Source organism: Botryllus schlosseri, chromosome 14 (genome assembly GCF_051294905.1).
Source record: "Botryllus schlosseri isolate E-star chromosome 14, Bs_hap1, whole genome shotgun sequence".
NCBI lineage: Eukaryota > Metazoa > Chordata > Ascidiacea > Stolidobranchia > Styelidae > Botryllus > Botryllus schlosseri.
This window is the reverse complement of record NC_137249.1, coordinates 9631328-9645400: the sequence shown is the minus strand read 5'-3', so window position 1 is coordinate 9645400 and position 14073 is coordinate 9631328. Positions and strand designations below refer to the sequence as shown.

At 40.0% G+C, this 14073-nt stretch overlaps 1 protein-coding gene across 1 annotated transcript in view; it reads right to left on the bottom strand.

Annotated features, from left to right (window-relative positions):
* LOC145454944 (bridge-like lipid transfer protein family member 3B) overlaps positions 1-14073 on the bottom strand; it is a 24167-nt gene extending 10094 nt beyond the window's left edge. Inside the window, exons 1-17 of the mRNA XM_080332873.1 lie at positions 13632-14073; positions 13355-13517; positions 11829-11867; positions 11162-11250; positions 9747-9855; positions 9414-9503; positions 7418-7549; positions 6562-6744; positions 6325-6496; positions 5504-5575; positions 4188-4331; positions 4057-4130; positions 3106-3247; positions 1844-2085; positions 924-999; positions 393-477; positions 25-155 (exon numbers count right to left, since the gene is read on the bottom strand). Coding sequence (XP_080188999.1) covers positions 25-155; positions 393-477; positions 924-999; positions 1844-2085; positions 3106-3247; positions 4057-4130; positions 4188-4331; positions 5504-5575; positions 6325-6496; positions 6562-6744; positions 7418-7549; positions 9414-9503; positions 9747-9855; positions 11162-11250; positions 11829-11867; positions 13355-13517; positions 13632-13675 — 1987 coding nt within the window. The 5' untranslated portion in view covers positions 13676-14073. The remainder of the gene's footprint in view (positions 1-24; positions 156-392; positions 478-923; positions 1000-1843; positions 2086-3105; positions 3248-4056; positions 4131-4187; positions 4332-5503; positions 5576-6324; positions 6497-6561; positions 6745-7417; positions 7550-9413; positions 9504-9746; positions 9856-11161; positions 11251-11828; positions 11868-13354; positions 13518-13631) is intronic.

Here is a 14073-nt window from a genome sequence, read left to right as displayed (position 1 = left end):
ACTCAATACAAAATCAACACGTACTGGTGAGGAACACGTTCTTTTCGTTGAACGACACATTGAACGCGGAGTTGGAGGCCAGCCCGTGTTGCCTTAAGAGTTCGTTCACGTGCGCCATGTCCATTTCGGGGTCGCCCGGAAACTTGTCACGATTTCTGTTAATGTTCTGTTTATGATGGTCCACGGACATCTGACTTAATGACTACGCGACACTTGAGCATGTGCCGAGTGCCGAACGGCAGATAACAACGCACAGTTACGGTACAACAGACATAAATTCTAATTTGTAACACAGAATTTCAAAATAGATTCGTGAATTGCATACAAGCATGCGACACTCTGACATGCCCAAATGTTGATCAACCCATAAAATGGGCATGTCACCCACTCACTTTGCTAGATCCTGCTCCTCCACACGGTCCAAAATTTCGATCAGCTGCTGCCGATGGCAGTCGAATCCTTCTCGGCAATTCGTCACTGGAATCGAATCGCAATCTCAAGACGATATCGACAAACACAAAACTTCGTTGAATGCAGATGACCGCTATACCAGTATATGTTCGTGGTACACATCGAGTTTACGAAAAAGCTAATTAGTACATCTGATAAAGACACTTTATGAAGCACTGGTGCAGTATACAGTCCAAATTGGCAATGTTCAACAGACATTTGGCAATCACAATCGATTACTACGATATCTTTCACTAATTGTTGCCGTACCTCAAGTCTGTTTGGACATGTGTAAATTTCATTACGGACGGGGGTCCCATCTATAATTCATTTCGACTGATTTATGATTCCGTATCAAATGCAAATCACAAATAACTGTGACAGCTTTTAGTCACAATCCGGAAATTCTGAATAATCGCACACACGCCGCAAGCCATGGTCGATAAACGGATAAAATGCGAAGTACGGTATACCTGTCGCTTTTGAAGCCTGAATTTCCAAACCAATGGGATGATAGGGATTTTCCGTCTCAGGCCCGGGAATAAAAATCTATCGAAGAAAGCATCAATCATAAGATAACTCATAAGAAGAAGTGGTCGGTAATGAAATCCTTCTGTTTTTCTTAAGCACTCAAACAAGACTCACCCCCTTACCCAGGTGGTCGTGCTTTTAAACTACTTCCACTTTTACCTAACATAATCTGATGCAGAACTGCTTACTTTTTGCACCATGGATTATGTGAAACAGAAAGTGGTTCTGGGCCAGGGGTGGGCAAACTACGGCCCGCGAGAGTCTAAGAAACTTTTTAAAAATATTGATAAAATGCGTACTAAAAATAGAAATAATGCAGGGACTTGATTAAACTTTTTCTTAGCATATTTCACCATGATAATTCAGTGGTTCTCAAACTGGGGGCACTCCCTTGAGGGCGTGAAAGCATCTGAAGGGGGGCGTGAAGCTAAGCTCAACTGAAAAAATTTTCGCGCTACGCGTGATTTACGTACAGTTCATAGTTATTGCTCTGTATTTAGTATGAATTTCACATTTTAAAATCTCTCATCCGCAGTCGTAACCTTCCACGTCATCAAGCTATCCATTAGGTTTGCTAGCATCCTGGCTGCGTTTTGTGATATGACGATGAGGGGTGCGCGAAATATTTCACCATCATAAGGGGGTCATTAGTTATTTTGCGGCAATCGCGTAGATACACACCAATTTCAAAAGTATCAACATTCGATCAACTGTTGAAAGTAAGCGGCCCATTGTTGAAATTTGTTTTTGAAACTGAAGCGGTTTTGACACACCTTGGAAATCACTACTTGTACTTCCAATTAACTCAAAATAACTTCTACTTCTCCTTGCGAACCTTGACCCTCTCTTGTCGTTAACTAACCTTCGGCATCAGCAATTGTATTCTGACGTCCACGTGAGGCGAATCGTCCTCTTCGCGTGGTTTCACGGTTCCGTCAGGATTTGCAATGTCCTCGTCTGAATTCGGGACGATGCCCAGATCTTCGAGCATTTTCTGCACGGCGTTTACCGTCATGGTGGTGAGTCTGTTCAGCCAGATCAGCGTGTCCCAATGGGCGTGCAATAGCGGGGCGTTGATTTGCATGAAGGAATTGTCGGACGGAGCTGCGACATGAAATATTCATCTTTAGTTTTCAGTCTTACGCAAAGGCAGATCCAGAAATTTCACTAAATCAGTTGAAACAGCATTGCATCCAACCACATTCAGTGATATTCCAAGTGACTATCAGCAACACAACTCAAATTCAGGCCCAAGTCTACATTCAGCAGAAGAGATAAAGCAAAACGAGTCTAAGAGATGGTATGTCTACAAGGTAAAGTAATGGGTTAACTGCAATCAAACACAATTATAATTCGATATTGAAGACATCGTCAATAGCGAAGCACGCAATCGATCGATACAATCCATAGTAATAACATTTCAAAGCGTTGGTACAACATCAGCCAGAAGTATTGAATAACAGGCACACATCTCATTTATGGAGTACTCAAAATATTTTTGTCTGCATGCGCCACTTGCTCAAACTTACGTTTTTGGAAATGATTTTTTTGTTTACCTTATATTTTGAAGAATTTCAGTGTTACAATTATTGGCATTCCCTACATTGGAATACTCCTATTACAATGCAAATGGTCAGATTGAACGCAATCTGATTAAGGATTAAACTATACATTGATCGATCATAGAGAAAACCAAATGTGGAGTCCGTATGACTATGCGGTGTTCAAATCAACATTGTCTTCCTTTTATCTAGTTTACAAAAAAACTGCTTTGAAAATGACATTCCGACTTACAAATTCAAATTTCAAACACAGCCATCCACAATCTCGATTGTTAGCTAGCTTTCCTGTACTGCCGTTGATATGTAGGCTTGTAGCGCATATTTACATTACTACAGGAGAACTCGGGAATTGAGTGGTTAAGTTAACCATATGATATCAAGTGATTATCAAAGATTAGAAAACTTGTGGCAGTGCAAACAATTTTTCAGCACAGATTTGGGTTTCCTGCACTCCACAATGAAATATTCCCAATCAATAAGTTCAACTTAAGGTTATCAACATACAATTCTTATCCTCGATTACAAACAAAGAATAACATATGGATTTCTCAAGATATCGCACCTGGATAATCCCGTCCATCGGGATAATAGTATTTTGTATGAGTGAAATGAAACAGCAGCATTTCCTCCGGTAGATGAAGCTGCTTGCGCGTCGAACGAATGATATGACCCGAGCCTTGATTTTTCTTTTGCTGCATTGTGACCTTGTCAGGGAAAGCACACAGGTGTTTACTTGACCACTACAGCAGAATGAGACGGCATAAAGGTGCAAGGCACTCCCTTTCATATCATTTCAGGATGAAATCCCAGATTATTCAATATATGGCACTTGTACTGATATTACAAAAAAGTCTGCATTTCAGGCCATATATATCAGGTTTTTGCTGTGATACGATTTTGGCTTGGTTTCCACCCTTAGGAATTGCAAGTCACTTAAACCGAGGGTTCTTAAACTCGCGGGTGCATGACCCCGGGGAGGTCCGTGGACTAGTTTTAATGGGTTCAAGAAAGACCAATTTGATTATGGAAACTACAACATTGTGAATATTTACATGATCTGTCGATTACATTGTCCATATTTATATGACCTGCGATTATCTTTGACTTGTGTCAATATTTTGTCATATTTGCAGTGCTCACCACAGGTCACAAATTATCACAAGGATGATACGAAGTACGAACACTACTACCTGTACTCCAACTGGTTATCAAACCGTGACAAGGGATGGGCAAAAGTGTTGACATTTTTCTTCCCCAAATTCCATAGTTAGGGGTCCATCCAAATTGAAGTCAAGAACCCCGGCCTTAAACCAGGGGCTGGCATTTCGTGGTGCCCCTGCGCTAAATACACGACCGAAAAGGGACAGACAAATGTAAGTAAAGTTATTCACCCCACCTATAAATCACATGTCTTTCAATTGGCGAGATGGTAAAAAAATATTTCAAGTCGGCGAAGCAAGGCAAGTCAGAGCGTTGATTCCAACAGGGCACAAAAACAATCCAAATATCCTACCTGATGAATTTCGATATCGGCGAGACGCACGCTTATACAGTTCTCGGACAGTCGCGCCGGTTTCTTATCCTGCCCTGTCACAAAACATAACGTCGCCGCACCCTCCCGCACCGTAACACCGCGAGATATACCTGAAACGTTCAAATTTCCGCACGAGCGCGCGGCCTCCCTGAGCATCGCGAATTCGTTTCGGAATCTCTTGATGATGGACGAAGCCCAGCTGTCTCGCTCTCGCATGACTGTTCCGTAATCGCGAAAATGATTCCGGTCAGCTGCTGAAAATTTTGAGATAATTTTGTCGAATGCCCAGGATTGACTACCACCGGCCATAAAAACTTTTTGTTATTCACAGTGATAGAAAAGGTTAGACCGACTCTGTACACCAATCATAAGTCTAACACCGCTACACAGCGAGATGATACCATCGTCCAAACAAAATTTCAAGACAAACTAGTACCCAGAGGCTGCCAGTTACGAAGTAGGCCTACTACTTTTTCAGAGTACTTGAGTAGGACTTACCTACTTGGACTACTTAACAGGTTGCTGTGTCTACAGACTACTTCCACTTTAGATTTTGTAATGGTGCAACAATCAAATCAACTGGGTGAAATAGTCCCCTTATCTATAGATAACTAACCTACGGATAGATACGCAACACCGGTCGTCACGCTCTCTTGCCCAAAGGAAATTACTGCTCAGCACTCTGAAGACAGCGTCATTGCTAATCCCATAGCTGACGACCTGAGCGCTCAAATTAAGTAGAGTTGGTCTTATTTGAAAGCTACTGTCGCGTTGATTTTGAAAATAGACATTAAAAGTTCATTAAGGGAATGGAACCGGCTCGAAATAGCCTTCAAAGTCTGAAAATCGGCATTGTTGCTAGCAATGGCAGTGACGCAGCACAATGACCATAACAATGGCCCATGCATGGTTGCGATTGTTTCCAACAATGCAGATTTTCAGACTTTTGAGATGTATTTTGAGTGTGTTCCGCTGCCCTGATCATATTTTATTGTATATTTTCGAAATCAGTGCGACAGTAGCTTTCAAATAAGATCAACTTTATTTAATTTGAGCGCTCAGGTCATCAGCTATGGGATTAGCAATTATGCTGCGTTCAGATTGCTGAGCAGTAATTTCCTCCGGGCAAGCAAGCGTGACGACAGGTGTTAAGTATCTATCTGTAGGTTAGTTATCTATACTCACTGTAACCTTCCAGGTAGACATGGATACTTCAACCTGAATACCAACGCCAAATACTTCAACCACCTCTGCTTACGCTGTAATGTTAATAACTTTCATTAATACACTAGTCCTATGAATAGTATATGACGTGGATATCGTTTTAGTATAATCTCGCGGGTGTCTAAAACGAATTGGGTGCTAGTCGCAGTGGTTTTCCGGGTACTACTCAACAAGTGAACCTTGCATACCCGTGCGTACTCACCAGGTTTGTGGTTTGGATAGTGATCGATTTTCAGGTCCCTCAATGACAGTTGAATAGCACCACCTTGCAATCCTGTAAACAATATCTACAATGGACCACTAGAAACACCCATGCCTTGCGGGTGTCGCCAACTCCAATAAACAAGTGTACTTGCAATATTAATGGAATTGCTTAGAACAAATTAGTAGTGTGAATATAATCACAATCCCTATCACAGCATGGGTTCCTAACATGTGAGCCATGGCGCCCTCTACGCCCATAATCCTCTTAACTGGGTGTGGCCATGAAAACATAATGAAAGAAATTATCATCTTCAAGACTACTCCACTATAACAAAAGAAATAAATTAAAACATATAAAAATGCTACAATAGCAATAAGCCATTTCTTGAGCTTAAGCTTATATTCTTCCCTCCACAACCAAATTAGAAGTTATCAGCGCAAACACAAGGTTAACCATGACATCAACTGAAGACGTAATAACTAATTATGGCACTATCATGCTTATTGCGTGTTGTCTTTATATCATGTCATCATTCTCACTGCCGTTTCGGTATAAACCAGTTTTTCAATTAAAATAGCGTTGACAAATAGGGTGCTTCGGTTTTTCAAAATTTTGGAAGGGGACCACGCGGTGTAAAAAAGGTTGGGAACTCCTGTTATCATAACTAAATTGTCTAACGTAGAAAAAAAATTGCTTATTTCGAGGCAGATAAGGCTACTTATTTTTAATTACCGATCTGTATTTTTCCACTTCACCCTGAGGTATATGCTGACCTAAAAAATTCCACAAGTCTGCGCTAACACGAACGCATAACTAACCTGATTTAGCAGTAGAATGCGATTCCTCGCAGATATGCAAATCGACGTTATCAAAATCTATATGAAATGAGCTTTCCAATATCGCGCACGTGTGAAAATATTGCGAAGCGTACTGCTCCTCTTTGGGGTCGTCCGGAGCGGTTTTTGGTTTCTGAGCCAGATTCGGCTGCGCCTGCGAATAAGAAAATGCGCGTCTCAAAAACACCGACATTTCTAATCACCGATAGACGCGAGTACTTGAGCGTTAGCTTCCGGATTCTGCGAGTCATGTTTTCTCATTTGCTGGTTCGACCGTTCCATCATGTCCCTCATCGCCTTCATGCAGAGCATCGCCGACTGCACTTGCGAGTCTGTCAGCACCCAGAGCAAGTCGTCAAAGTGGAGATGAATCCTGCTCGCGATAATGGAGCAGTCCGACGCCTGCGTAACAACCAGTTATGATATCATACAAACAAAATACATCATAAAATGGTTGATGTCACACATCACATTTTGGGGGAAATGTATCGCCAACTTATCTACAGATACTAGAATAGCTTCTTGGAGGTACAGAACTTCAATATACAATTGAATAGCATATTCATATTGAAATGAACCCGAGTATTTTTGGCTGACACTCGTCAGGGGTAATCGTCAGCAACTAGTAGAGAATTGGAAAGTACATTGAAAGAACACACAAAAGGAGTTCGTGTACCACCTAAAAATAGTACATTGAACGCTTTCTCATTCGAAATTTCATGCCGGTGACGTCATATTTTGTGATACGATTGTCGATATACCATGTTCTTTCAATTCTCTCGAGTGTCAGCCGAAAATATTCGGGTTCATTTCAATATGAAGATACTAGAATAAAATCAGGCCATGACTAGGGCTGGACACAACGATTCGGGTGCTCGAATAATACTCGAATACTCGGCTTGAAGCCTAATCGAATCACTCCGATGCTCGACTTTACCCAGCCCTAGCAATGACTCTTCTGTCGGCAAGCGTTTAATTGAGAATTCAACTTATACTGAGAACTATAGTGACGAGATATTTTCCGATTGACCTACAGAATAATCTTGTGTTGCAATCTCTCAATAGAGAGACTCACCTTTCTTCTAAAAGTAATCATGATTTCACTGTGGTTTGCAATCAGTCTCAAGGGAGTGATGGAGTTGCTCTCGCCACCGGCATTCGCCACCACCCTCACAGTTTCCCAAGACAGTTTCTTGAAAGTTAGCACCTGGAAAAGGACACAGACTTGTTTCTAAAACCACAGAGAGCTAATTTAAATTGGCTTGACAATTACTTGATAACGTTCATTTTTATCAGTTTCATATTTGCACTTTGTGGTACCGGTAGTGTATAGCCTCAGCACGAATTGGATTCCTCAACGGAGAAAAACAACTGAATATGCTGTCATAGTACCCCGTGTGAACCACACAAGGATATTGACTAGTGTAGTAATGACAAACACGGCCATTTTCAACGACTCTTCTCAGTTGCCTGGCATGTTAATATTACGCGGCGACTCGAGTTCTTACTTTTTCCATGCAACACGACTTGACAATTGTAAATACAGATTGGATATGGAGATGTGCCATAATTTATAGTTCATCGATGGGCTGTCGGGGTCAATAAAACCTTCCCTCTGGGCTAAATGATACTTCCCTAACAGTTGATATACCACTATATGCTCTGCCATGATCGTAATTGACGAACATGAATGTGTCAATGCTGCAGACTCTCCTCTAATTTATCTCAACCATACGATCGAAATTATCGTCAGAAATATAGTGCGAGAGACTGTGGCAGATAGGTATGAAGTGTAGCAGTTTGTTTTAATAATAAAGCATCATAATTAATCGATACCCTGGTATAGGAAAGTTTTCTTGGCTTTCCAATCAGATGACTAAGTGTCTTCAATCATCACCTTTATGCCTTCAAAAAGACAATATCTCCACCACTGGAAGCAACATAACTGTGACGCTGTTAGGTCATGACGGATCCATGATCCATGTGTTATTTTGTTACACAATAGTTCTATAATTATCATTGTGCAAATCGCTTGGAATTTTGTTTGGTACGATTGACCAATGAAAAAAAAATGCTTCGATTTCGAGTACCGGTATCCGATTTGATCCCTAGTCACATACTCAAATAGCAACGAAGTACTGTTTTCTCATGCAGGAGAGTGGGCTATTTTCTACTAGGCTTACCTATCGACTAGGTCTTCTATTTTCACTAGTAGGCCTACTATCTTCTGATTATAAATGACTGGGAAGTGCAATACAACATTGGGGACATTACCGCATACCCACGTGTTTTCATCAACTCTCCGAGGTTCAACATTACCAAGCTACAGACACGAGTCTCATGATTTGATATATGATTCAATGCTTGCAAGTAATGCTCACTGTGAATAACTGAAAGCTACGAATCACCATGACTCCTCACTAGATAAAGCGCCAATATACAGATACAGAGTTGTGCATTCAACGCCCAGACAGACGTACAGTATCCTGAATGCAAGTAAATTCTGCGGAATCGGGCGGACGTAGTACGGCCACAATGCAAGTTCAAGAACTTCTAGCGGATGACTGCTTAGCATTTTAATGACTAATCCAAGTCTACGCAAATCGCCCAGTCTCAAGCAGTGCAAAGTGTAACTAGATAAGTAACACTATGTCAACCATCGTGATTGAATATACTGGTGTCATGTGTCAATAATGTCTCATTTAATCTTTATTTGCAACACCAAAACTATATTGCTAGTCAATACCGCATGTTATATCACACGGTCCCTGTACATAATTACGAGCATGCAGAATAATAGCATGCGACACTTGGACACGCATCGCATGAGCATATTGGAAAGTTCAAGTCAGATTTGGGCGGGATATAGGGTTAAGGATTGGGTGAGCGTTAATTCCGGGGTTCTGGTTGTGAATAAGATTAGTTTGGGAGTTATAAAGTCACGCGCTGAAGTGTCGCATGCTCAACTGCCGTGTTTCATTATGTCGCGTGCTAGAATGTCGGGCAACCACATCACACGTCAGAAAAATACTTAAAATACAATACCGTAGCTATCTTTTGAAAACAGTCACCTGATCAAGATTTTTGTCGTGAATAAAGGTCTTTTTCAAATCGGACTTTTTCCATTCGGGATTCGTGCTCTCCAAAACAAGATGAGAAAGCTGTGCGAAAAGCAATATTCGATATTCCATTATTTTCACAATCAGTAAACCCGCCCACAAGAGCAATCCCATGAATCGTAAACAATGAGCAATCAACCGTACTCTGATAAGTCACGGAGAAATTCCGACGCATTTAGCGCTACGGTACAAAAATTTGGCACACAAAGAGAAACGGCAGTCCAAATATATACCAGGATACAAGATACCGGTGGTAGACATCAAAATACATCCGCCACCACAAACCTGCAGGTTGGCGGTAAAAACAGGCGACTTGAAATCCACAGTAATCGAGTTGATGTTGACGGTGATCCCTTCAAGGACTTTCACAGTGAATCCGTAACTAGTATCCCCACTGAAGAAAATATGTTTTGCTAGCCATTTACACCGCACAAATACATTGTAACCTCTTGCAAAACAGTCAAGCTTATAAATTGATAAGTACATATTCATTACTAGAGCCAATCGAAGTCAGAAATTTGGACAATGCTGCAGTTTATATCACTGATGTTTGCTGGTCACATCAGAGGAAAATGGGCCGATCATGGCTACGATGAGCCAATTCAGTTTTCAGTAGTAATAGAATGTGTAGACTAGGTGGTAAATTATGAGATGCCAATTATGCTGCTAGCAAAGCCTAACCAGTGCAACTTATTTCAACACAAAAGAATACACACAAGGTCACATGGGCAAAAGAATGGGTGCGGGCAAAAAATAAGGATTCCCTCAAGTGCCTCTACAGATCAAATTGAGTTGCTACATACTTGCTTTAAAATGCTTGACAGTGCATTGTGACCAAAAACATCACTGCTAATGTGAGCACATCATCAACTCATAATGGACTGACCAACCAGAGCAATAGTGTTTGTCAATATGTAATGTGGACTTGGAAAAAGAAATTTCCCGGTAACGATTATGACAACCTAGGGACCTGATAGCAATCCAACGCTGATGAAATAAATTAAAAATATATTATCTACTGGCAGACAGTTAAAATTTATAACCATATATAATTCAAAAAGCAAAACTTCCCAATAAATTGTTCAATGGTACAGTAAGTAAATCAATTGCAGAATAGGCATTATGTACAGAAAGACTGCACCCCGAGGACCGTAACCAGCAAGAAAAATCTGGTAACATATCGTAGCACCAAAGTAGCACTCAGGCTACTGATAATTTTAATGATCGAAATGATCAATGATAATCAAGTCATGTACAACAGATCTATTCCAGTGTGACAGGATGCTACTTGGACAGCCAAGTCGTATGGGAAGCTGGTCAAGCTGCATTGAACGGAATCGTGGCACACTCCTAAATTATAGTACCATGAACAATAGCATATAGATACTGTGATAAAATGTAGAGGGAAAGAAATCCTATAAATCTCAAAGACGTCTGAAGGGGGCTTAGTGACATTTCTGGATAAGGGATGGTCAGGGCTAAAAGATATGGATGGATTTAATGTTTGCACAATACATTCACATCATAGTCAGCTTCAATGGGAGTCATAATCCAAAATTACAGTGCTAGGAGGTAAAGATTGAGGCCATAATGACTCCCAGCCTCCCACTAAACCACACCAATGTTTTATCTCCAAGATACCTGTATTTTCTTTAGCAGTAAACCATAAGATAGCATACGAATGCCTTGATGTCAATTACCTTGATGCCGATGCTTGAATTGGCGAGGGTCCATTTGGAGGCCTAGGTTCTTCACACGCCACCATATCAAGTTCCACGACATCAAGGAACTATGAACAAAAGAGACCATTACATTCTGAAATCCGCGGAATGAAAGCAGCCGACTTGTAGGTTAATGAAATGCTGTGAGAAAGTGCGCATGTCTAGTTCAGACATGGGGTAATCATGATTGATTACTTTGCATGTGTAATCGATTGCTTTATAAGCAAACGATTGCTCAACTTTTCAGTTTTATAAGGACTATTGACATGACCGAACAAGGCGTGATCCTATGTGTAAAGTTATTGAAAATAGAAACTTCGGATTTGTAAACTTCACTACACAGTGGTATAGTTTTTAGTTTAATATAGCATAATCATAATCAACTTGACAGATTTTGCTGTAATCGTAATCGCAATTGATTACATTGATGCAGCCTTCTAATCGCCCCGTGTCTGGTTCAGTTTCCACGCCTTGACACACGGTTCGGTGGTTGACATATAAAACATCATTTGGTAAAATTCCCAGGAAAGCACACAAGTGTAAACACATATGCCAAAAATATTGGTGACGAAGACTTTTGCGAGGATAAAATTGTTTTAGAAGTGACATTCATGTCAAATTATAGGCTAGTAGGAACATTACTCACAATTGTAATTGGAGTCGTCTTCAATTTCGTCCACGGGATCTGAAATCGGAAAGCATCTTCAAAATATTCATAATCCCTATTTATCAAATTTTCGTAAGTTTCAACTATTTTATTGTTACTTTTATTATTTATTCATTATCTATTTTAATTTATATTATTATTTTTACAATTTTATAACATTTTACCAGGTAGACAAAGAATTTCAATTGCATGTACAATTTTATGCAATATGCAGGCTACCAACGGCACTGGAATCTGAAATGAGTAACGTAACTGCAACTGCAACTCCTACGTTACTTGAGGTGATGTTGAAATATTTCCAGAGAGAGTTCCAATGTATGCATAAAATTCATTACAATGCAATTTTACATTACAATTTCATGCCTATGCGACATATGAAGACGAAATCTGAAGCTACGACAGAAATCACAGCTTGGGATCAACTTGACCAGAGTGGATGTAGGCCTACTACTGGGTACTGACAACGGCGCCTTGAGTCACACACTCACACATACTAATTGCAGAATCAATCAGCATCCTCATCTACATCATACCCACTACGCCACTAGGGCTGTTCAGAAAATAACTTCTTTTTCAGATTTCAGTGGTTTTGTTAGGGTGGTTGAAACAATGCTGTACACCAAATTTGGCCCAATTCCAACCAGTAGAAGCGATTTTCTTGCAGTAAAAAGTTTTGAATTTATCATTAAAAAATTTGAAAAAAATTTGCAAAATTTTTCTGTCAACCCCATAAAATTGTTAGGCTGTCAGCAGAGATGATGCATAGGCTATTAAATTTGGCTCAACTCTAACCACTAGAAGCAAAGTTATTGCAGTAGAAAAATTTCCAATTCCATGATGTTATGATAAATAATTAAAGAGTTAGTACCTGTAAATACTATTTTATTCAAATCCAAATTTTTCTACTACGATAACTTCGCTTCCAGTGGTTGGAATTGAGCCATATTTGGTGTGCATCATTGTTTTCACCAACCTAACAATTTCATTACAGAGCCAGCGAAATCTGAAGAAAAAGTTTTTTTAACAGCCCTAATTGTAACTCGACTATGAAATGACACTCTGAGACAACAGCTCGATCACTATTTCACAGAAATATCATTTCTATGAACGTTTGTTGCCTTGCATGTTCTTACATTGTTTTGAAATATGTGAGGCGGAAGAAAGAAGGGATCGACAATTCTTGTTGATAGGGTAAAGAAGCTATTTGCGCTACTCAAAGACATTGAATCTCACTATGAATCAGGAAAATTGATACTCAATTCGGAAAGAAATCGTTGTTCCTAGATCTAGCGTTATTAAACCAGAATACAGTTGTCCTAGCAAAATAAGCCTGGGAAATATCAAGATGTTAAGCGGCGACATTGAAGGCGCACCAGCAAATTTCGCCAGGTCCGACAAGCATAAAATAAAATAATACAGTTAAAAATCATTATTAATCAAGACGGAAACGCAGGGTTTCTATGCTCATTATGGTAATACTGAATCGGAAGTTGGCAGAATTTTACCTTCACATGAACGCGATTACATCGTGCGCTTTCGATTTTTAGCCAAGTAGGCAATTCCATCAAATTTTGCAAAGCATCGCAGTCCAGCTCCAGATTTGAAAGCTCCCCTTCTCCGCGTAGAGTGCTCAAATTTATTTTATCAGAAGACAAATTTTTTGTGAACCTGAAAAATAACACTGCCGCATTGCAGCGATGAAAACAATATTGCAATGCTAAATTATCAGTACCTACTGAACACTAGTAGGACGACAAATACGGTACAATAAATAACTCTTACTTTGTGAGATGCTTCAATATTTGTTTTTTTATGAAGGATGCCATATCATTTGCTCCAAAGATGGCCTTGCGATCACAGTATCTCCCACTCCAGTATAAGCACCCCTTTCCTTCTTGTTATTTATGATATCAGCTAACATGCATAGCAATCAATTTGTTGCATAAATCAGCTAAGCATACTGACACTGTAGATTGGAAATTGATACGGTAGATTGTATTTCAATTTCAGTCAATATCTACCTACACCATGGACTGACCCATGATACGAGAGTCTAGACTTACAATACCAGTAATTCAGGTTTTTTTTCTATTGCAATGATGAATAATCTCTTTCTCTCTCTCAAGATATCCAACTTCTCACTCTACTCAATTCCCATTTTGTCCTTTTGATAAACGATACAGATTCTGCAGTGCAGATATACATATTAGGTTTACACTTACTC